At 36.1% G+C, this 26,113-nt stretch overlaps 1 protein-coding gene across 1 annotated transcript; it reads left to right on the top strand.

Moving 5' to 3' along the window:
* Positions 1–586: 586 nt before the first annotated feature.
* LOC131151982 (1-aminocyclopropane-1-carboxylate oxidase homolog 1-like) lies at positions 587–25,558 on the top strand. The gene is made up of 3 exons (XM_058103523.1): positions 587–1,334; positions 24,387–24,708; positions 25,053–25,558. Exons 1-3 carry the CDS (start codon positions 796–798, stop codon positions 25,305–25,307), a joined length of 1,116 nt encoding a protein of 371 aa, XP_057959506.1. The 5' UTR covers positions 587–795; the 3' UTR covers positions 25,308–25,558.
* Positions 25,559–26,113: the final 555 nt, after the last annotated feature.

Raw genomic sequence — 26,113 nt, 5'->3', positions numbered from 1 at the left:
TATCTCTTTAACTTCCTGCACATGAATGTTTGTATATTTAATTGTGAATATTGTGCATGATCTAAATATTTCCATATATTTGCATTAGTGGTAATTCTGATTGCTTAAAAAAAGCCTAGTTTGCAATATACTGTTTGTAATTTGGAATTTAACATAAAACTATTTTCTTGATTCTCAAAATTTAAACCATATTTCATCTTATTGCAAGAATACCTACTCTGCTAAGCCAAACGAACTGTAAATCACTACGAGAATTAACTGTAAATCTTCCATAAGAGAGATCAAGAAATAAACAAGCATGACTTAGAAACGATTCAACATGTTTTACATTTTATAAAAAAAAGTAAAAGAAAAAAAATTAAAAATAAAAAATAAAAAAAGAAAGATAGACAATGGGGGAACTAGAGAATCTTATAATGGATCCGTATTGCAGGCAGTGATGTTAGTATTATGCATGAATAGACCATTCAATTTGCAAACCAAACACGTGATATTAGTGTTCATAAACTATTCAACATAAAAATTTGAAAAAGAAAAAATATGCATCACAGACTCTCCATCAACCCAAAAAATTATTTTGTGCATTATCCTCACCACACACACACCGGGAAAAAACGAAAAAAGAAAAAAGAAAAAACACGCACACAGAAAAACAATCCCTCAAGTCAACAGTGGAGGCTTTGAACAGCAGCATTTCCTTTATTTTTATAAATTTGAATTCCAGCGAGTCTATCACATATTAAATCACACGTTGCTATTGTTTAATTGCCATTTGCCTCACGAGGACGAGAAGAAATGGCCTCCAGCACCGGTGAAGTTCCGACGTCGGCCGGCTTCGATTATGACCGACTAAGCGAGCTAAAAGCATTTGACGAATCAAAAACAGGTGTCAAGGGCCTGGTCGATGCCGGAATAGTTGAGATCCCTAGGATTTTCATCGAACCGCCAGAAAATACCATGAAGCCGGCCGAAAACGGGGATACCCAATTCATTTTTCCGATCATAGACCTGAGAGAAATCGACGGAGATCCGATCCGGCGGAAGCAGGCCGTCGATGAAGTCCGGAAAGCGTCGGAAACATGGGGCTTCTTCGAGGTGATTAACCATGGGGTTCCAGCGAGCACTTTAGAGGAGATGCTGGAAGGGGTGCGCAGGTTTTACGACCAAGATCCTGAAGTGAAGAAAAAGATGTATATTCGAGATAAAACTAGAAAGGTGATCCATTACAGTAATTTTGATCTCTACTCTTCACGAGCAGCTAATTGGAGGGACTCCATTTTTTGCCTTATGGCACCTGACCCCCCTCAACCTCAAGAATTGCCTCATGTTCTCAGGTATTTAGTTCAATCTATACGTTAGAATATAGTTTTTTTTTAATTCAGTAAGATTAAATATAATTATATATGAATGAAAATGAGTAAAGAAACATTGCATTATTCAATAAATTAATCGAGTCCAAAAAGAACCATCTATGTTGAGACAAGCATGCATATGTTTTGGTTTTCTTCTAACCAAGATGATTAATTTAGAGAGATTTGGGAGGATCGGCTTTACATCATTACAAGAACTCACAATACAAATAGCACTATAAATAATATCATTATCAACGTGCCATGATATGATTGACTAGGAATCAATTGAGAGTATCAGGTTCATAAAAAGAATCATCCCTCTTTGCTTTTTTCTTATTTATTTTTTTCTAGAAAAATAATTTAAATTTTCTTTGAAACTTGAAAAATATTAGAGAAAAGAAAAATATATCATAAAATCTATATTTTTATGTTTGGTTTTCAAGAAATGTGAAGAAAAAATAAAAAAATATGTTCTGCAATGGAACGCGCGAAAATGATCGTGCGGTGCAGCAATCATGATGAATAATACGAAAACACATAGAGATTAATGAAAGCAATAAAGACACAAGAATTTAACATATTTTAGCAGAATGTCTATGTCCACAGGAGCAAGAGGTGGCTAAAATTCACTATACATCAAAACCAAGGTTACAATATTATATTTATACTAACCCTACTTGTATAGAGGGATTATAAAATTTCCCAAATATCCCTGTATCAATCCTCAGATGATATCCCCAACCAATTGATCTTCCAAGTTCAAATTTTAAAAACAACCCCGAACAAAACAAAATGTTGACAATTTTCTTCCTAGTTAGCTTTTACCTAAAACCGTCGATGTAACCGTTAATGAACTAGGCAAAATCGTCGACAATTTTAATCCTGATTTGGCTTTTTCCTGAAACCGTTGATGTAATTGTCGATGATATTTCTTCAGACCAGCTTCCTTATATTTCCTCAGCTTGCTTTCTCTCTACATGTGTTTCATTTAATATGAGTCACATACTTCAATAATCTCCACCTTGGTGAATATACACCCCTTAGGAGAATAAGAAAATATAAACTCGTCACTCCATCTAGGATAATAAGTTGAGATGCCTCCCATCTAGCATCTAGAGATGTTGATCAAGTCCAAACATGTAATGACCTACTTAATTTTCACATTTCTTTTCCATAATATAGTAAAGTCAATATCACAAAACTCAGCAGATCATAATCCACCTGAACTCGTGAGTACCAAAGGTATAACAGTAAAATAATGCAGAAGCCTTAGCAGTAGGAAAACATAAAATCATATATATCCTGAAATATCATTAAATAAAAAACTAGAGTTTATTATATCCATAATACAACCCCTAAAATCTCTAAAGACCAGTCCTAGGGTTGTTTTCCACAGCATCTATCTGACCCTACCAAAAAGACTTACCCTTCAGAAAAGGGTAGACCAACGATATCTATCTTAGCGGAACTTTATCCGCTCTCCTATCCGCGGCTCCTGAAATATTCAAATAATTTGGGGTGAGAGACCTCTCAATAAGGGAAATAAACTAACACTAGTGTGTGACAAAATGTACATTTTTGTGATATATATATATATAATCATGAACATAACTAGTAAAACTGTATATATATATATATATATATATATTTCTGGGAAGAACATGTATAATTATAACATGACAGAACATACTGAATTCTCATAGCATAAATAATCTTATATAATAATAATATGAAAACAACTCTAGTAGGTTAGCTGACTGTTGTCATGTATTACCCTCACATGATTGGGTTTTGTGGCTAGAAGGCATGACCTGACAGTGGTTGGCCGATCACTGTAAAGTCAAAAGTACAATTTGTATGTCAGACGGGTCTACCAGACCTGGTTCGTACACCAGGGGCGCTCACACTTCTTAAAACCACATCGACCATCCAATCTCACATCACTCCGTACATCGGACTTAACACAAATATCATGATGAACCATGAACACATAGCATCAGTATCGTGCAAGTGCTAGCTTAGACCAAGTCAATCAGGTTCTGATATCATATAACATATATTGAAAATGTAATACATGGATATTTCATATCATTAATTATCAAATCAATTATATCATTTTGCATATATACGTATATCATGAAAATCATCGGCCTGTACACCGGTATTTCATATTTTACCATAACTTGACCCGTACGTCGGCAAATCATATTCATAGCACAGCCTGTATGCATGCCGGCAAAACATATCCATAGCTTGGCCTGCACGCCAACAAACATATCCATAGCTCGGCCTATACACCGACAAATATATCCACAGCTCGGCATGTACGCCGACAAATTATATAAAAATCACGGCCCGTACGCCGGTTTTTCACATTATAAAAATCCATATCTTTATCATATTATCAGAAAACAGTGTTTCATTATAATTTTTACTCATACCACACAAAATAGGGTTTTCGTATATTTAACATACCATCATTTTCAGCAGTACTTCCCAAATATAAAACATATATAAATATATTTATTTTCCTGAAATCAAATTTTGTAATAATATACATACTTTTCATAAAATACAAGTTTAATTTATCCCCTTACTTGATTTCTGAAATGCCCCTAAGAGAAATATTTCTACACCTGCAGGGTTTCCCGCTTAACACCCTGAAAATGATATTTCGCAGAACTAAAGTTCAATATTTCTACACGTACTACACTTCCCACAACTGTCAGGAAGCCAAATACTGAGTAGAAAGTCTTAACTTAGATTTGGAATGGTTTCCAATTGAGCCCCACCGACAATTCACTCCAGCAGATTTGAAGAGAACTCTCCCAAGAGTGTCGTGGTGGCTTCAGATCGTCGAACTGGTGAATGATTGGCCCGAGATATTATAGAGAAGAGAGGAGGGGCGTAGAAGAGAGAGAATGAGGAGTATTTGCACCGAAAATGGCCAAAATCACTCATAATTTGATTAAAAATGTTGATATGTTGGTTCAAATCCAAACCATCAACCATCTTGAGTCAATACAATCTTTGCTTAAGAAACAATTTGTTAGACAAGGATTTAGACATATACCGGCTTTCAAGCTTTCGCCACATAGCCGCTGGAGAGTCCTCCTCTGTCACATGATAGAGAACCTCATAGGCCAAACACAAGCATATTGTAGAAACGACATTTGCTTCCAATTCTCTCCATGTTGCCTCATCCATTCTAACAAGTTGGACACCAAGTAGAGCCTTAGTCATTCCTTGTTGCACAAGAATTTCCTTTACTTTCCTCTACCACAAACCAAAGTTTTCAATTCCATCAAATTTGACAACGCCAAATCTTGCAGAAGACGATCCCGATGTCATAACAACAATCGCTTTGATACCAATTTGTTGTGACATGGATCGTATAATGAAACTACACAGCGGAATAAATAACAAGAAATAAATCACAAAACCAATAAGAACAACAACATGATTTACGTGGTTCGGTAAAGCTTACATCCACGGAAGCAAAAGGCACACAAATTTCACTATGAAAATAAAAATGGATACAATATACTTCAATAATGATCACTCTCACTCTCAAAATTTTCCTAGATGATATATAAAGAGTTTCTTCGGAGGTTTCCCTCGTTTGCCCAACCACCCAATGTTCAAAAATTCAAAATTTCATAAAACTGTTGTAGCCTAGGCATCCTTTGTCGACGAGCACAGGGGCTTCATCGACAAGATCAAGAAGAACATTGGTCGATGAAAACAATGCTCTCGTCAATGATGCCAGAAGTTTGAATTTTTATGCTCTCGGTATTTATTCGTCGATGAGCTTTAGAGCCTTCGTCGACAAACCTCTGCTGTTCCCTTGTCGATGAGCATAGACCCTTCGTTGATGAGTCCTGCTATGTTGCCCCTTTAATGTTTTTCCTTTTTCCTTCTTTGCTTGTCAAAACAAAAGTATAAGAACCACAAATAACACTGCTTATCTCTCTAAAGTGATTTTTTCAATCTATACACCAAGTGCTTTAATCTATCCACGCTGGATGAACCCTTCTAGTTGTACTATGTAAATTAGCTCCTCCAAATTACCATCAAGAAGTGTTGTTTTTACATCCATATTCTCCAAATGCATATCAAAATGTGCTACCAATCCTAACACTACCTTGATGGAAGTATGTCTGACTACAGAGGAGAAGATATTATTGGAATTGGTGTGATCCCAAGAGGGGGGGTGAATTGGGTTTTTATAACATTTTTCGCTAATTTAAACAATTACGCCAATTCACCACATATCATATCCCATTCAATGTATACGTGTGTATGTAAAATAATTTAAACAGTGAAAGCAAACATACACGTGTGCAGTATATTATTTAAATCAAATGTGTGTATGCAAATAATTTTGATATTAAATAAACATTCATACACATGCTGAAATTAAAGTGTAGGAATTTAAATTAGATAGAGAGAGCGACACCAAATTTGTTATCGAGGTTCCGCCAAACTAGCCTACGTCCCCGCCTTGGGCATACCCCCCAAGGATTTCACTATACTTGCTCACTTAACTGGGCGGAACAGAAGCCTTTTATATCCTCTCCTAACGGGGCGAGGAAAAGCCGAGTTCAATTTTCGAGTTGAATCGAATCAGTCTCACTTACGGGGCTGAGACTCCCCAGTTCAATTTCGAGCTGAACCCAACCATCACGCCTTACCAAGATGGCGCACCTAGCTTTCGTAATTGGGTCTAAGCCAGTCTAGGACTTTCTTAACCGGGTCTAAGTCTATCCAGGACTCTTCACAGGGCGAGTCTCCCTCTTCAGGCCACGCTTGGAATACAAATATAATTAATAGAATTTGCGTACAAACAAATGCTTCTAAACTAAGTAGGGATGTACAACATTAAAATCTAATATGCACTCTCATATGATTTTGAAATTGAGCTCTGGTAAAGTATGCGTTTTCTCTCAAAATATTTTTCAAGTAAAACTTGAGAGTTTGGAAAATGATTTTCTTTTTAAAAATGATTGACCTTTTCAAATTCAACTAAAAAAGGTTACCAAGAAAAAATGAATATATGCTTTAGCCTTTTTTTAAGAAGCTTTTCAAGCCAATATATATTAATGAATATATACTCAAAGCTCTTAAATAACCCAAAGAATTTCTCCAAAAATATACTTCAAGATAAGTAGGAGAAACTAGGATTTTGCTATCAAACTGATTGACCTTTATAAAATAAAATGAGAAGTCTCTCAAGCAAGTATATATTAAATTGATATATGCTTAAGGCTCCCTCTTTTATAATCCAAAGAAATTCTCCAACAAATATATTTCAAGATAAGAGTAGGAGAATATTAGGGTTTTCTTTAAAATGATTGACCTTAGTAAAATTAATCCCAAGAAGGCATTCAAGCAAAATATATGAGTAAGAATATTAGCCTAAGCCTTGAAGACATTAATTATAAGGAATTTCTCCAAAAAAAATATTTTTCCAAATAAAATAATATGGGAGAAATTTTATCTTTGAAAACATGAAAAATAGAGAGGCCTTCAAGTAATATACATATAGAGAATGTTATATGCTCAAGCCTCTTCAAATATAACCCAAAAAATAATTTTCCCAAAAACGGTTTTTAAAAGAAGAGAATAGGAGACATTTTAATTTTTGAAAATATATCACAAATGAAAGAAGAAGGCCATCAAGCAATATATATGTATATGATATATGCTCAAACCTCTTCACATAAAACCCCCAAGAATATTTTCTCCCAAAATGATTTTCAAATAAAAGAAGAGTAGGAGAAAAATGAGAATTTAAAGAACAAATGGGGTATAGAAATGTGGGGGAATCAAAGATGATAAACTAAATTAACAAAGGGATTCACCAACAATTTTCAAGTGTTTTGGGGTTGTATTTATAGGCAAAAACCCCTTGTGACTATTATATAGCCATTGGGACCTTAAAATATATTTTTGTTTTGAAAACTAGCCATTTTTCAGCTGTTGGGATGCTTTCCCGAGAAGGCCGGTCGACTAAGCTCAAGGTACGGTCGACCGAGGCATGAAATCCGCGAGCTTTGGTCGACCGTAATGACAGTTCGGTTGACCAGCCTCAACTTTTCTACACATATACTATTCAATGTTTTGACTATAACTTTTTCTATATAACTCCAAATTTGATGTTCTTAATATCAATCGAAAGGTAAGAGAAACTCCCACAACTTTCATGTTGAAAACATTTTAAGATAAGAAGTTTTGGTTTGTGAAAAATGCCCATCAAGGAGAGGGAAGAAACATGAAGAGAGTTTTTCTATTACGGACACCTTTCAGTGTTTTAGCCATAACGTTTTCTGTGTAACTCCAATTTGGACGTTCTTGGTATCAAACGAAAGTTATGGGAAAATGGCAAAATTTTCATGTTGAACATAATTTGAGATGAGATCTAATTGAGTGATAAAAGTGTTCATTTCTAACGTTCGGTCGACTAGCTAGTTGACCGACCAATTTGAAAATTTTAGTTTTTGCCTTCTTTTAACTTTAAAACCTCTTAAAAACTTTTGTATAAGTTAGACATTTTATGAAAAGAGTTTTTCATGTTACTTGGAGGTCCTATGGTCAATCTAAGGTCAGGTAGAGCTTCAATTTAAATCATGTAAGATGCATGCACATATAACCCTAATTAATATTACAACCCAAAAAATAAATAAATTCTTTGTGTCTTCTACTCCTAAATGCTCCATGAAATACGCCAATTGGTGTTCTTCTCAGTGTTCTTTACAGATTCCATTTTGCATTCATCATTTGTGCTTACAGAAATATAAACCCGTTCACACTCAGTTACACAAGTGGGTTTACTGTGGTTTGTTATTATCAAAATAGGGATCGGACTCAAAAAGTCAACAGATATCATCACAATCAACTCGTTTTCTCTATGAGTAACCCTTTGCTACAAGATGAGCCTTGAATTTGTATTCTTCTTTTTTCTAATTTTTCTTCTTTCTTCCTATACACCCATTTGCATCATACTGCTCTCTTCCCCTCTAAAAGCTCCACTAACTCCCATGTTTGGTTCTTATACAAAGACTCCATCTCCTCCACCATAGCACCCGTCCATCTACTTTTCTCTTAACCATGCACCACCTTTTGAATAGTAGTAAGATCCCTCATACTAATAATGAGTGCATAAGAAACCAAATCATCAAATCCATACCTGGGGGTGGCCTGATAGTGCATCTAGGTCTGTCTATAGCTATATTGTGATGTTGCTAGTCTCTTGAGTTAGGACTCCCTGCATTTTAAACACTATCATCTCTACCATAAGTCCCTAGCTCCACCTGCACCGCATGCTCATTGCTGCTACAGTTTTCTGACACTTATTTCTCTTATTCTTGAGTACACTACAACATGTCTTTCTCATCAAAAACCACATCTCTACTGATCACCACCTTGTTTGCCTTCAGATCCCATAGCTTGAAACCTTTCACCCCTTTTTGATACTCTAGAAAGATACACTATCTAAAATTCGCATCAAGTCTCAATCTCTCCTCACTAGAAATATGCACGTAAGCTAGACATCCAAATAATCTCAAACCAGAGTAGTCTACTGCACTGCATGTTCATACCTCTTCTACTACTTTCCCATATAGCGCTGTCCTTGGTGATCTTTGTTAGCTTTGGTGCAACCCCAAGAGGGGGTGAATTGGGTAGTTAAAAAAAAATTATCACCTAGGTCAACTGGTTTAACAACAGTAGTACACAACCTAGGGTCAGACTATGCAATAAGTAAATAAACATACAAATGCAATAAAGTGTGAAAAAGTAAACAATACATGCAATATGTTATTGTTGTTTGACCAAATTGCCTACGTCCCCACCTTGGCTACACCAGCACAAAGATTCCACTACGGCTCACTTAAACGGGTGGAGTGACACCTAATACAACATATGCCTTACATGGGCGGTGCTCCTAGCTTTCCTACTTGGGTTTAAGCCAGTCTAGGAATATTCCACAGATCTAGTTTCCCTCTTGAGGCTTACGCTTGAAATACAACAAATGATATGAAATTTTGTACACAGAAATATGCTTCTTCACAAGAAAATATGTACACCAGTATAGTTCAAGCAATAATGCAAGCACGTATGATATGTAAATATGCTCAATGCTCTAATGTGTGCTAAACACTCAGTCAAGTATAGATAATCAATAAATGATCAAGAGTGCAAACCTAAGCAAGATTTGAAACACAACATTTGAATATCCCAAGATCAGATTTAGGTTTCAAATATGCTAGCAAGTTGATTTAAACAAACTCAGCAAGATGTTCTCATTATACTAAGCATAAGGAGTGTTTGAATGCAAGTTTTGCACACAAAAATATAGGCTTAGGTGTCTTGTAATGATAATGCAAGAACCACAACCTTCTAAGTCTTCCAACACAATATTTATCAAATGAAATATGTGGAATAACCTAATGCTAAGCTCTCAAATAAAATCAATCAAACAATATAGCTAATGAGAGTACTAGCTAGGAACATTAAGTACAATCACTTTAGAAATACTCACAACACTTAACAAATCAAGGAAAATGAAGTTCTAAAGTGTTTGGGAGTAGTATAGGTTAAAAAGAGATTTTTGAATTTGAGAGAATTTTGGCTTTAATCAAATTGCTAATCCTTTTTTCTAATTATTGCAATGAACATGTATATATAGGCAAGGGGTAATTTTTGATAGTTGGGGACTCAATGGGGATAATTAGAAAAGTTTAAAACAAGTTTAGAAAAATATACAGTTTACCCCTTTTAAATTTCAGTAAAAATTCATTTAACCCGCGAGTTTTGGGTGCCCAGTCAAAGGTTTAGGTGCCTGAATAGACTTAGTCATAAAATTAATTTTTAAAGGTCCGGGTGCTCGAAGTTAAGGTCAGTTTCCTGAACAAAAGACAGAAACTTTATGTTCGTGGTTCGGGTTCCCGATGCTGAGTTCGGTTAGTCGAACTAGCAAGTTTGGTGGCCCAAGGTATTTTTAAATGCGAAAGTTCGGGCACTTGTGTAACGACCCTCAATAAAATATAACATAATAAATCAAATGGTCAACCCGAACCCGCAGGTAGCGGGGACACCTGTTAAACACAGCGGAAAACCTAGCAGCAGTAAACATAAAATTTCAAACATCCAATCATAAAGCATAACACCAGAGCTTTCTGTTAACATTATAACTGTACTTCTATACATTCTCATATACATCAAAATATCTCTAGGGTCACACACAAAATAACTCTGACCCTATCACAAAATCTTACCCTTCTCACAGGGTAATTTCACTAGCTCAACGGCGGCCTTGACCCGCTGGTCTCTCAGGGGCTCCTAAAAAATTAATTAAGTTTGGGGGTGAGACACTTCTTAGTAAGGGAAAATAAACTAAATACAGTTGTGTGGGAACATGAACATTTAAAGTACTTATACATATACAGTACATTTCATAACTCTGGAAATAATCATAATATCATACTGGATAATCATATACTCTCATATTTGTTAACAAATAGGCATTTGTTATAACTGTAATAGTACTAAAAGTATGCCCAGGATGAATAGCTAGCTGGTGTCATGTATTACCCCCCACGACAAGTTGTGTAGCCTGAAGGTGGGACCCGACAATGGCTGGTCGACCACTGCCGAATCAAATATGTCTGTAAGTCCGATGGACTCGCCAGACCCTGGTTTGGACTGCCAGGTGGACGTCCACACTCTACTGAAAGCCACATCGACTATCCATCTCCCATCCCCTCGTGGGATGGTTAGCACTAATCTGACGTAGATATTTGATCTACACATATAGCTACGGTACCGAGCCTTAAACAGAACTAAACTAACATCCTGAATATAATAACATATAATACATGAACATACATAACATCATCACGGCCTTGTGTCGAAAACATAGATACGGTCTCGTGCCGAAATCATAAATACATGGCCTCGCGCCAAAATCGTAAATATGGCCCTGTGTCGATAATATAACTACATGGCCTCGCGCCAATAACATGAATAAGGCCTCGTGCCGATAATATACATACGACCTCGTGCTGATAATATAAATACATGGCCTCGCGCCAATAACATGAATACGACCTCATGCCGATAATATAGATACGGCCTCGTGCCGATACATTTCAGGTATTTACATTCTGAACATAACTCATTTATCATATATTCGTCAAACTCAGTATAGTATAACTCGTCTTTTCAAAATACCTGAAAATATACTTTGCTCGTAAAATCATTCATATCATGATTCACTTCTCATAAAAATAATGTTCATGCCACACATATGTCGTTTAAAGTCATGCTTCATATTCTGAAACCATCATTTCTGGCATCTCATACATACATATACATTTTAATTATAATAGTAGTATTTTCGAAAAATACATTTCATATGTCATAAACAAATATAGCATAGATATTTCTGAAAATAAATGTGCTCATAATTAATCTTAACTTGCATGGAAAATAACTGTATTAGTTTATTCCCTTACCTGACTACTGAGAAAGCCCCAAAAATATCCTAGGCTAACCCCCGTATGATTTCCTGATCAATACCCTGAAACTCAAAACTCCCAGTATTAAACATCAGTATTTTCATGCGTACATCAATTTCTATAACTACCATAAAGTCTAATTCGGCTTAAAAAGCTTTGCCTCAACTTAGGGACGATTTCCAACTTCATTTTCCCCACAATCTGCTCCAGCAAACTCATAGAGAACTCCGTTACGAGCGTCGTGGTAGCCTCAAATCTTCGATTCGGCGTAAAACTAGCCCAAAATTGAAGAAAGAGAGTGAGAGAGTCGAAGAGGACAGAAAGAGAGAGAGAGAGAGAGAGAGAGAGAGAGAGAGAGAGGAGAGGAGAGGAAGCTTGCATATGAATAAAAATCGAATTTTTTATATTTATAGACAGCAGAATTCGCAGACGAGCCCGACCTTTGTCGACGAGTCCTTCACAAATTTCGTCAACGAAATCTACTCCTCGTCGATGAAATTCAGTCAGCTCAGAAACCCCTCTTGGCATTTTCTCGTCGACGAAACCCTGTGTTTGTCGACGAAATCTTTAAAGCCTTCATCGACGAAACCTTGTGTTCGTCGACGAAGCTTGGCAGCTTCCTTCTATTTTTTCCAGTTTCCATTCCCCTTTCTTTTATTATTTAAATTTCACTTTTATTCGAGTTGTCACATTCTTCCCTCCTTATAAAATTTCGTCCTCGAAATTTACTATTCACATAGTTTATCATCCCTTAGGCAAAATAGTCTACTTATTTTATTACTTACCTTCACTTGTGGTGGAGGAATACCATGGTTACAACTCAAGTCTTGGGAGATTACACATACCAAAATAAATTTCCCCCAAACTCTAATACCTCGTACTACAAAACATTACATGTACTTACAAAAGAAAACTACATATTTACTTACATTTCTATTTACATTTAAACTTTCGAAAATAATTGCGGATACCTCTGTCTCATCTGCTCCTCGGACTCCTAAGAAGCCTCTCCTACCACATGATTCCTCCACAAAACTTTTACCTGAGGAATCTTCTTATTACGTAACTCCTGTACTTTCCTATCTAGAATCTGTATTGGTTCCTCCTTATATACTAGTGAATCACTAAACTCCAGTTCATCATAGCTGATGATATGAGAAGGATCTGGGACGTATTTCCTCAACATAGATACGTGGAATACGTCGTGAATTCTGGATAACGAAGGTGGTAAAGCTAACCTGTAGGCCACCGGTCCCACTTTCTCTAAAATCTCAAATGAACCAATGAACCTAGGGCTAAGTTTACCCTTCCTTCCGAATCTCATAACTCCTTTCAATGGAGCTATCATCAAAAATATGTGGTCACCCACACCAAACTCCAAATTTCTACGGTGATTATCAGCGTAACTTTTCTGTCAGCTCCGAGCTGCACTAATTCTTTCCCTGATAAGCCGAACCTTATCATATGCCTGCTGTACTAGCTCTGGTCCCACAACTCACCGCTCACCCATCTCATCCCAATATAAAGGAGATCGACATCTCATACCGTATAGTGCCTCAAACGGTGTCATGTCAATACTGGACTGATAACTGTTATTATATGTGAACTCTACCAATGGCATGAACAGAGTCCAGCTACCCCCAAAGTCTAGTACACATGCACGGAGCATCTCTTCTAATACATGTATCGTCCTCTTAGTCTGTCCATCTAACTGAGGATGGAATGTCATGCTGAATGATAACTGAGACCCCAGAGCCTCCTGCAAGCTCCTCCAAAATCGTGACATGAATCGTGGGTCTCAATCTGACACAATAGATACAGGCACCCCATGAGAACGAACTATCTCTTGGACGTAAATCTCTGCCAGTCGACTGAGGGAATAGCTGATCTTGATAGGGAGAAAATGGGCGGACTTAGTCAACTGGTCTACAATCACCGAAATGACATTCTGGCCATGCGATGTCGACGGCAGCCCTGAAACGAAGTCCATGGAAATATGATCCCACTTCCACTCTAGGATAAATAACGGCTGCAACTGACTCGCTGACCTATGGTGCTCAGCTTTTACCTGCTGGCATGTCAAGTACTGAGCTACATACATGGCAATTTCCCTCTTCATTCCACTTCACCAGTAAAACTCTCGCAGCTCCCTGTACATTTTCGTACTATCGGGATGAACCGTATACAAAGATCTGTGAGCCTCCTCTAAAATCGTCCTCCTATTGTCAGCATTAGCAGGAACACATAATCTAGAATGAAACAGCAAAGCTCCGTCATTTGCAATATTGAATTCCTCCCCCTGACCACTCTGCACTCTGTCCATCACCTCTACTAACTCTGGATCTTCTTTCTGGGCAGCTTTAATCCTTTCTTGCAAAGTAGGTTGTACTACTAGGCTGGCGATACATACTGGAGTATTACTCTCTATCAACTCAATGCCAAGCCTCTCCAAATCCATCATGATCGGATGCTGGATCTCCATAGTTGTCAACGCTTATACTCCAGACTTCCTGCTCAGTGCATCAGCTACCACATTTGCCTTCCCTAGATGGTAACTGATAGTATAATCAAAATCCTTAATCAACTCTAACCACCTTCTCTGCCTAATATTCAATTCCTTTTGGATGAAGAAATATTTCAAACTCTTGTGGTCAGAGAAAATCTCGCACTGTTCGCCGTACAGGTAATGCCTCCAAATTTTCAGTGCGTGTACTACTCTAGCCAACTCTAGATCGTGAGTAGGGTAGTTCTTTTCATATTCTTTCAACTTCTTGGATGCATAAGCCACTATCCTTCCATGCTGCATCAATACACAGCCAAGTCCCTTTAAGGACGCATCACTATAAATAGTGTACCCTTCACCCCCGGATGGGATGATCAATACTAGCGCAGCGACTAACCTCTTCTTCAGCTCCTGAAAACTCTGCTCACAGCTGTCACCCCATTCAAATCTAGCATTCTTCTTCATCAATCATGTTAGAGGCCCTGATAAAGCTGAGAACCCCTCAGCGAAATGATGATAATAGCCGGCTAACCCCAAGAAACTCTTAATCTCCTAGACATTTATCGGTCTAGCCCAATTAACTACTACCTCAATCTTATTGGGATCTACAGAAATTCCATCTCCTGAGATGACATGCCCCAAAAATACAACTTTCTCGAGCCAAAAGTCACATTTACTAAACTTGGCATACAGCTTCTTCTCCTTGAGCATCTTAGTACCCGCCTCAAATGTATCTCATGCTCCTTGTAGCTCCTCAAATAGACCAGTACATCATCAATAAAAACAACTACGAATTGGTCTAGATATTAGTGGAAGACTCTATTCATCAAGTCCATAAATACCGCAGGAGCATTCGTCAAACCAAATGGTATAATAAGAAACTCGTAATGCCCATACCTGGTCTTGAAAGCCGTCTTCGATACATCTTTTGCTCTCACCTTCACCTAATGGTAACCTGATCTGAGATCGATCTTTGAATACACCTGTGTACCCTAGAGTTGATTAAACAAGTCATCGATACGGGATAAAAGATACTTGTTCTTGATGGTCACATTATTAATCTCTCTGTAATCTATGCACATCCTCATAATCCCATCCTTTTTCTTTACAAACAGCACTGGAGCTCCCCACATAGATACACTAGGCCGGGTTGGTTGAACCTCGTAAAATCACGTTTGTCTTCTCTCTTCCTTTTACTTTTTATTTTCCGCATTATATTTAAAATCAAGTATATTGCATACATAGATAGGATTGCCACACTCACACGTAATTGAGCAACTAGAAGTAGTTGGTAAACTTATAAGAAGTGTGTGAAAGAAAATTAAGTGGCTTAAATTTTTTATATTCAATTCACCCCCCCTCTTGGGATTACACCTTAATCAACAGACAATTAAAACTCAATTTAAATGATTATCAATGGGTAATTAAATTTGAATTTAGCAATGTACAATCTACCTAGTTTTGCCATTGTGCCCAGTTTTCCCTCTTCTCCCCCTTTTGGCAATAGCAAAAAGGGCTAACTAATGTAGCATAAAGGCAAAGGACTTCATTTAGTACAAAAAGTATATTGGGAGGACTTTTTTTTAAAAAAAAAATTGGCGACATGCCGTTTGAAAATAGACCATTCGCAAGATAACTTCGTACCTAAGTGACCTGTTTTGAGTTTCAACCAATAATATATAACACATTTCAACCAATCAACTCAAAGAGTACACAAATCAAAGACTAATATTATCATGCAACACAAAGGACTTAGCAGTTTAAATTTCCTATTCTCCCTCAGTTGATGATTATGCAAGGATGAAAATTAATTTTTCATTTGTCTTTCACTCATCCTTTCAAAAAGATTATAAAATTTAATCTATCATAATCATTTTTTATTTTCACTTGCTTGCAAAACTATGCATTCCCAAAAGGTATAAAACAAGAGAAGATATGTGGGGCTGATATCAATTTTTATAACTACATGGTAGAAAAATCCGACACAAATTGTTAGAAACCATTAATTATAAGAAAAATGTTACCACTTATTATCCTATTATGATAATGGTTAAAGTGAAGTGCCTCCCCCTAAGAATATGCATTTTCTTTAAAATTATCTTGAGCACAATGCAAGTATTATTTTGAAGCACAACTCAAGTTTTAAGATATTTAGCACTTAGAAAAAAATATGGAATATGTGCAATGATTTTGAAAAATTTCGGTAGTATTTTGTTTGAAAATATGACATATCCCATAAAAACTTGCCAACTTCAAAGCATTCAAATATATATCCACAAGCGGCTCCAGAAGATTTAAGTTTTAAATGAGCTAAGTACATATAATTTACAATCCAAAACCAAATTTTCATGCACATATATATTCAATTTTGGAAAATATTTCAACATTTTTAGGAAAATGTCTACAAAAAAATTCAAAAACATGTCGTTTGTAAACAGGACATTTCCCAAATTAACCTGCATAAAAGGATTCTCAAACAAGCAATATATCAAGAGTTTTGAGCATGCGAGAACCTAATTCTATCAGAAGGCAATTCTTAATCACTGCATCCGTCATGTAGGAGGCTTTCATCACAAGCATGCATTTCAGTAGAATAATCAAGTAAGTATACAAAGCATGCAAGCCAATCATCATTAGAAGTGTGTGTATATATATATATATAAGCATGATCAAAATGGCAATCACCACAACAAAGTATCAATATCAGTCTATGTATGTGTGTGGTGAATGTGCACTACCAAAAAAGTAAAAATAAAAGGCAGTTTAAAGTTATTACAACCCCAGATATATATATATATATATATATATGTATATGTATAAATGTATGTGCATGTAGATAACTCATAAAATGGATAAAGCACAGATAGAGTGTGGAGCGGCTAATCCTTACAACTCATCTCTAAGTCTCCCCATCATCATGATCATCGTCTTCATCACCACTCATCTCCATTTGATCCTCCCCAATATCCTTATCATTCATCTCTTTCAAGTGCTCATCGAGGCTATGAAAGTTTGCCCGCACATCGGACTGGAACTCGGAGAACTTGCCATAGAGAGCATCAAATCTAGCGTGGGAGGAGGACGCCTGCTTTGTCATGGAGGTCTTACACTCCTAAAATGATGCAGTGAGATCGGTGATGACCGCCATGATCTCGGCGTTAGACAGTAGAAGGGGCAACTCCTATGGGATCTCTTGAGCTCCTGGACCTCTCTCAGGAAGAGTGGGCAACCACATGTTGCCAATGCGCTCGTATCCCATTAGCTTCAAGGTAGTAGAGTTCCTAACTTTCTTGATGGTCGCAAATATAGCCCTAGCAACCCTTTCCCTAACAAATAGTCTAGACAAAATACCACTGTAGGGCAGTATGATCATCTTTACCATAGTCTTAACAAACATCCATCGGAGTTTCAATCTAGGGAGATCTAACTTATTTCTCATGAATAGACACCATATCACGAAGCAATCCAAATAAGACGCGTGATCCCTAGATCCCAACTTTGGCAGTATATTGTACGAAATCAGGTGGTGTACCACCTTTGCCTCCAAAGTCAAAGATCTGTAGCTAGGTGTGTATGTTAAGTCAATTATAGGATGCGACATAACAAGGTTCACAAAAGTGCTCACCGTAAAGTCCTGCTCATTAATCCAGGTGGAGGACAAATCAGGACAAACAAAGTCACCACGTTGGATGTCAAACGCCTCAGCCAGGTATGCATCATCAAAGCATATGTCAGTTTTGAGTACCCAAGAATAATAACCTTGGCCTTCCTACCCAAGGTTGTTGTAGAACAGCCGGACGAGTAGAGGATACATACCCTTAGGCTAGAAAGTAATGAACTCATACCAACCCTGGTACCTGAACATGTCCAACACATTGTTGAAGTGAATTTGCATAAATTCAATGTCCAAGATCTTACTGAGGATGGGATCCTTGAGGTGGAAAACTTTATCATACTTGATTCGTCTGTCAGGTGTATGGAACCACTGCTCAAGCGGAATGCTTGTTACAACGTGTCTATGGTCTCTCGACATGGTGAGAGAAAGTTTTCCTAAAAAGCACTAGGCTGGAAATGAAAAATGGACTGGTTGGAAGTGAGGAAATGTAAGAAAACTCTCAATAGTGGATGAAAAAAAAAATCAACAGTTAGCATGGATTTTCTTATATAGCAATGTGGTTCGAGCGCTTGAGCATGGGTTCGGTCTCCCAAACTACAATAATTGTAGAGCCCACGGAGTCTGCTCGGTTGACCAAACAATGGTTCGGTTGGCTAAAGTTTAAGCACATTTTTTACAAAACAGAAGCTCGGCAGCCCGAACTCAAAATGAACTTTAGAGTTCGGTACCCGAAATGCACATTCGGTTACCCGAAAATAAATTTGGTTACCCGGACCTGGTTCGGCAGCCTGAATGGATTTGAACTATAAAGTTCAGTAGCCCAAGTGATGGTCAATGCCTTGGTCAGACTTTCAAGTTCAGTCGCTCGAAGTGCCAAAGCACAAATGGGTTCAGTAGCCCAAACTTGGTTTACATTTTTCCTTTGACCAATGCCCACATGGAAAGACCCCTATGATTTAAATATAAAATCTAGGGTTTTATGGAGTCTTCCTAACCTACTTTATGGATGCAAGGGAACACCTAAGGATCAATAAGAGATGGGATCGAATTTCACTCTTCAAACTTGTTTTATTTTAACACCCTTTCTTTTAAACGCACAATCAATTTTGGTATGCCCCCTCTATTTACATAGTGCACAATACATATGGGTGTATGGACCGAAAGAGGTATTGGCATAATCTTTGGACTCCTTAACAAAGTACCCCATGTATAGGTTTTTCTTCTTCCTATTTCTAATTTCGTTATAACCTCTACCTTCTCTATCTAAGGCCATTTTCTGTGATACTAACAACTTATCAAAGTTGTCCTTGCCTCTAATGAAATTGTAAATGATCTTAGACTGGTTCACAAGTTTCTTTTCTAACTCTTTTATTTTCAAATTTTTAATACTCTTGCAAACATCTTGAAGTTTAATGAATTCCTTAGTCATATTGTTTGCTTTTTGTACAAATTCTACAATCAAATGGTCTTTATTATTATCATTTGAAATTTTAGATTTCAAGACAGTCAATTCTTTTTCTAATGATTCATTCTTGCTTAACAGTCTTTTAATTTTCAGGTCATTTTCTCTTTCAACAATAACTTTAGATTCACATTCTTTTATGCATGCTTCATACTTGTTTTCCAAAACAGCATATTTCTTATTACATTTAACAAGTAACTTATGAGTCCTAACATATTCAATCTGCAATTCTTCATAAGTTGGCATGCTTTGATCATAAGTACTCTCATATGATTCACAACCAAACACATCATTCAAATTAACACATGAATCATTTTTAGATTTATCTTCTAAAACAAAAGGAATAGAGATAACCTCATTATTAGTTAAAGCAACAAATTAAAGCACTGGTTACCTCCTTTAAGATCAATAGAGCTTGAGTCACATGGAGAGATCACCTTGTTTTACATGGGTGCTCCATATATCCTCTCAAGTTCATCCCGGATCTCCTTAACATTGCTACACGCCATAAGCTCACATAAAATATTAGAATCTAAAACATGTAGTAAGGTATTCATGGCATCAAAATTTACCTGCACTAAGTTCTTATTGTGATCATTCAATCATACTCAGATTTAGGAACATTAGTACAACCAATGGATTTAACAAGCACACTATCACCCTGATCAATGACATTCCACAATTTCAAATTTAAAGCTTTCACAAACACAGTCATTCTGAATTTCTATACAGCATAGTTATCACCACAGAATATTGGTGGGTGTGTGATCAATCTTCCCTCACATGAAAGGGGTGCACTAACACAAGCCATCATGATCTTTTACTAAATGATGCTTAAGTTTAAGTTACGAGGCTCTGATACCAAATGTTAGCTTTAGTGCAACCCAAAGAGGGGGAGTGAATTGGGCATTTAAAAAATTATCGCCTAGGTTAAGCCGAATTTATAACAGTAGTACACAACCTAGGGTCAGTCTATGCAATCAGTAAATAGACATACACGTGTAGTAAAGTGCGAAAAAGTAAACAATACACACAATATGTTATTGAGCTTTGACCAAATTGCCCACGTCCCCGCCTTAGCTACACCAATACAATTATTCCACTACGGTTCACTTAAATGAGTGGAGCGGCACCTAATCAACACGCCTTACTAGGGTGGTGCACCGAGATTTCCTAACCGGGTGTAAGCCAATGTAAGACGATTCCACAGGGCTAGTTTCCGTTCAGATCCACACCTAGAATATGACAAATGATATGAAATTTTTGTACACGGAAATATGCTTCTTTACAAGCAGTTATGTACACCAGTATAGTTCAAGCAATAATGCAAGCACGTATGATATATAAATATGCTCAGTGCTCTAATGTGTGCTAAACACTCTGTCAAGTATAGATAATCAATCAATGATCAAGAGTGCAAACCTAAGCAAGATTTGAAACACAATATTTGAATATCTTAATATCAGATCAAGGTTTCAAATATGCTAGCAAATTGATTCAAACAAACTTAGCAAGATGTTCTCAATATACTAAGCATAAGGAGTGTTTGAATGCAAAATTTGAAAATAATTTTTGCATACAAAAATATAGGCTTATGTGTCTTGCAATGACAATGCAAGAACCACAACCTTCTAAGTCTTCCCACACAAGATTTTTCAAATGAAATTTGTGGAATAACTTAATGCTATACTCTCAAATAAAATCAATCAGACAATATAGCTAATGAGAGTACTAGCTAGGAAGATTAAGTACAATCACTTTAGAAATACTCATAACACTTAATAGATTAAGGAAAATGAAGTTCTGGAGTGTTTGGGAGTAGTATAAGCTAAAAAGAGATTTTTGAATTTGAGAGAATTTTGGCCTTAATTAAATTGCTAATCCCTTTTCTAATTATTATAAATGAACATGTATATATAGGCAAGGGGTAATTTTTGATCGTTAGGGACTCAATGGGGATAATTAGAAAAGTTTAAAACAAGTTTAGAAAAATTAACCCAGTTTACCCCTTTTAATTTTTAGTAAAAATTAATTTAATCTGTAAGTTTCGGGTGCCCGGTCAGAGGTTCAGGCTCCTAAACAGACTCAGTCAGAAAATCAATTTTTAAAGGTTTGGGTGCTCAAAGTCAGGGTCGGTTGGCTGAACAAAAGGCAGAAACTTTTTGTCCGCGATTCAGGTGCCCGAAGCTAAGTTCGGTTAACCAAGGTCCAACTAGGGTTTGTTTGAGCATACTTACCTATCATGCATGATGCAAATTATTACAAGTCATAGGGGTGTACAATCCATAATAATATTACATCTCAGAATGCAGAAAATGAAAAATAATTACAAATACAATACAAAACTTCTTCATTTATTGGCACGAACACCACACGCCATCATGATATGTCTTTCAGTTTGAGGACGCGTGCAAGGTGAACCTACATGCAAGCCTTTGTATAACCACAGTACCAAGAGTATTTGTCATGATCAAAATTGGGTGTGACCTATCACGTCAACAATATGTTAATCAAGAAACATATCATATTCATTACCTCTGCCCATAAGTTCTTTGCAAGTTTTGCATTTAACCTAAGATACCAAACTCTTTATAGTTATTATTCTGTTCATCCTTTCCACCACATCATTCTGTTGTGGTATCTTGCGTACTGCGTAGTGTCTTCTAATGTGATGCTGCTCACACAACTTTGTGAACTTTGAATCTGTGTAAATGAAACGTGTGGAAATGATCGTGCAGTGCAACAATCACGATAAACTATACGTAAACATTCAAAGATTAATGAAACCAACAAAGACACAAGAATTTAACGTGGTTCTCCAAAATGCCTATGCCCACAGGAGCAAGTGGTGACTGAAATTCACCATCTATCAAAAAACAGGTTTACAACATTATATTTATGCTAACCCTACACGTATAAAGGGATTAAAAAACTCCCCAAATATCCCTGTATCAATCTATAAATGATTTGGCTCCATATCCCCAACCTATTGATATTCCTAGTTCAAATTTCAAAAATAGCGTTGCACAAAACCATTGATGGTTTCATCACAAAAATGTCGATGGTTTCATCAAACCATCGACGGTTTTCTTCCTAATTAGCATCTACTTGAAATCATTGATGTAATCGTTAATGGACTATGCAAAGTCGTTGACAGACTATGCAAAATCGTCGACAATTTTCTTCTTGATTTGGCTTCGGTTTGAAACCGTCGATGTAACCATCAAACCGTAGACTATATTTCTTTAGACCAACTTCCTATTTTTCCTCGGTCTGCTTTCTTTGTACATGTGTATCACTCAATATGAGTCACATACTTCAACAAAATATAAAAATTTATAAATAAAATTTTTATTTTAGTCATTAATATTTAGTTTTTCTTAATCTTTAGTCATATTAAAAGAATATTTTTATTTTGGATAGGATAGAAAAAAAATATAAAAGTAATAAGTTTTCTTCTTATTTTGCTTTTTTTTTTTTTTTTTTTTTAAAAAAGGAAAAATATTTGATCGAATCTTACAAAATATTCCCTCTTTATGTTGGCACTGTGCATAATGTATTAGTGTAGGACAGATAGTAGTGAGTGCCTCTTCTTTAATTTGTTAGCTCTCTTGTACCTAGTATAGGAAAAACTTAATTAGAAAAATATGCACTCTTCCTAAAAGACCTATTAAGTGTAAGAAAAATAAGTCCAAAGAAATTAAGTTGCCTTTAACTTATGTGTTGTCAATTCTTAGAAAAAAAATTTAATGAAAATTTAATAAAAATGACTAAGAAATACAATAATTTAAGAAAAAGTTACTCATGTAAAAGTTTGTGTTGTTCTATCTAACATTGAATAAGATAATAGATTCTTTTCTTTTGCCATTATATGTTATTTGTTTTATTATGCTAGTTCATATTCTTTTCTAGGCTAGTAAGTCTTTATAAAGATACATTTCTATTCCTCAAAGTACATCTTGTAATCTAAGGTAATGTTTGGGAGCATAAATTTTGGGATTTAAATTTACATTGAATAGATTTGGTGGTTTGAAATTCAATACAAATTTGTATTTAATTTTATTCAAATATGCACAAATATAAATTAATGACTTAGATTCTATGCTCCCAAATAGAGAGTTAATATAATCATAGTTTGAGTGAAGATTACCTATTTTTTTTTCCATTTGGTTTTTTCCCTTCACATCTATTTTGATTAACAATTTTATTTGGAAAAAAATAAAAATAAAATAAAAAATAAATCTATTTTATTCTATATTTTCTCTCTACCTCAAATATAAAAACATTAATTTATTATAATTTGAAAAAAAAATTTAAAATTAAATATTACTCATTTGTAAAATTAAAAATTTTTATTTATTGATTTGTTATATATTTTATTTTCTTTCACAGTTTTTCATAAGTACCAAGTATGAGAAGTTATATTTTTTTGTCATATTTTCCAAATTCTAAGTGAAGTCTAACCCAATAAGAAGTAAATCCAATTTCTTCATGGCTTTAACTTCTTATACCTTTTTATTTTATCCAATTGACCAAATGTAAAAACCTAAAGAGCAAAACCAGGCATGTGAGATCTACATGTAATTTTTCCACAATGTAGAATGATTTTATTTCGAAGGTGAAACAATAAGTGCACAAATTAAAGATAATACTTTGGTATTTAAGTGAAAAAGGATAGATGGACAAACTGTTATCCTGTTGGATCAGTTAAGTGTCGAAGAATTTACGACATCATCGTTTCAAATATATATATAGATTCAATTGCTGTGTTTTGGGGTACAACTTTTCAAATTTAAATTTAAATTTGTATGAATTTAGAAAAAAAAAATATTTAGCTGAATTTTATATTACAATTTGTTTAAATTGACACAAAATTAAATCCAAGACTTGTGTAAAACATAGGCAAGTGAAGAGTTCTGTGATTATCTTGTAGGGACATACTCATGGAGTACTCCAAGCAAACAATGAAGTTGGGATTTTCATTGTTCGGCCTACTGTCAGAGGCTCTCGGGCTAAGTCCAAACCACCTGAAAGACATGGAGTGTGCTGAGGGACTTGGCTTGACGTGTCATTATTATCCGCCTTGTCCTCAACCGGAACTAACACTGGGCACAAGCAAGCACGCAGACGGTAACTTCATCACGGTGCTTCTGCAAGACCAGATAGGAGGCCTGCAAGTTCTACATAAGGATCAATGGGTTGATGTTCCACCTATGCCTGGAGCCTTGGTTATTAACATTGGAGATCTTCTACAGGCAAGTCTTTGCATCACAATATAACTTTTTTTTTTTTTTTTTGTATAAAATAAAAAGAGGCATTTTAAAAAGGACCTCAAATTGTTTTGAGTCCATTAGAGGCGTATTGGTCTCATCTGTCCCATACACCTCAGTTAAGGTCTGAACTCTGAACTCTGAACTCTGAACTTGACTTCTAAAACTGAAGTTTGTAATGGTAATGTTGGGATGCCGTTTTTATTTGGGAGAAAGAATGTGAGCCCAGTGAAGGGGACAAAGATAAAAAAATGTTTTAATTGTTTCTACATCCAATAAAATATTAAGGTTGTTGACTATTGTGTTTTCTGTTTGGGCAAAATTTTCAGCTCATATCCAACGACAGGTTCAAAAGTGTGGAGCATCGAGTATTGGTAAACCGCAGAGGCCCAAGAGTATCAGTCGCTGGCTCTTTTAGCACTGGTTTTTTCCCATCTTCGCCAAGACTTTATGGGCCCATCAAGGAATTGTTGTCAGAAGAGAATACTCCTAAATACAGGGAAATAACAGTGAGAGAGTACAGCGCCCACTTCATTGCAAAAGGGCTTGATGGGACCTCTGCCTTGCTGCATTTCAGGCTCTAAACTTGGACATGTTTTGAGAATAATTATATGGTTTGCAATATCTGTTGCATGTTCTAGACTGTTCGTCTCAAACCGTACTGAGTAAGCCAACAGGCTCCATGACTGGGGATGGTACATACCACCTTTGCTGAAGTAGTGCTTGAAAACTATTTGTTATATATTTACAGTTTGTGAGAAGTGTTGAATGCTTGTTCTATTACTTGTGGCATATGAAAGTAAAATATGAATAAAAAGAAATGTTTGTGCAAAAATGAAGAGAACTAATGCAGCCACTTTGATAGCGCAGATTTTTTTTTTTTTCGATAAAAGAAGGCAGCACCTCCTATTTTTATTGGAAAACCTCTCACTTATGGTGGAGGAATGCTGTGGTTCCAACTGACTTAATCCAGTTTATTCAAAATTGTTAAAATTAGAGAAAAATGGGAAAGTGTATATTTTTCTATATGGAAAGGGTATATTGCTTTAATAATCCCCCTCAAGTTGGAGCATGAAAATCCGTAATGCCCAACTTGCGTGATAAATTTTGGAAATGGTCACGACCCAAAGCTTTGGTGAAGATATCAGGTAAGCTGACTGTGGGTAGGAATGTGCTTAGTGAAAAAGAGGTCAGTTCGTAACTTCTAATGAATAATGTGACAATCGATTTCTATATGTTTTGTACGTTCGTGGAAAATTGGATTCTGAGCAATATGAAGAGCCGCTTGGTTGTCACAATATAAGAGCATAGGCTGAGAGAGAGATCAAACTATGAACAGAGAGTGCTCAGCTGAGAAAGAGGGTCTCGGCGAATTGCAGGTTGAGAGAGA

This window comes from Malania oleifera, chromosome 3 (assembly GCF_029873635.1).
Source record: "Malania oleifera isolate guangnan ecotype guangnan chromosome 3, ASM2987363v1, whole genome shotgun sequence".
Taxonomy (NCBI): domain Eukaryota; kingdom Viridiplantae; phylum Streptophyta; class Magnoliopsida; order Santalales; family Ximeniaceae; genus Malania; species Malania oleifera.
The sequence above is the reverse complement of the archived record's forward strand: the minus strand, read 5'-3'. Positions and strand labels throughout refer to the sequence as shown.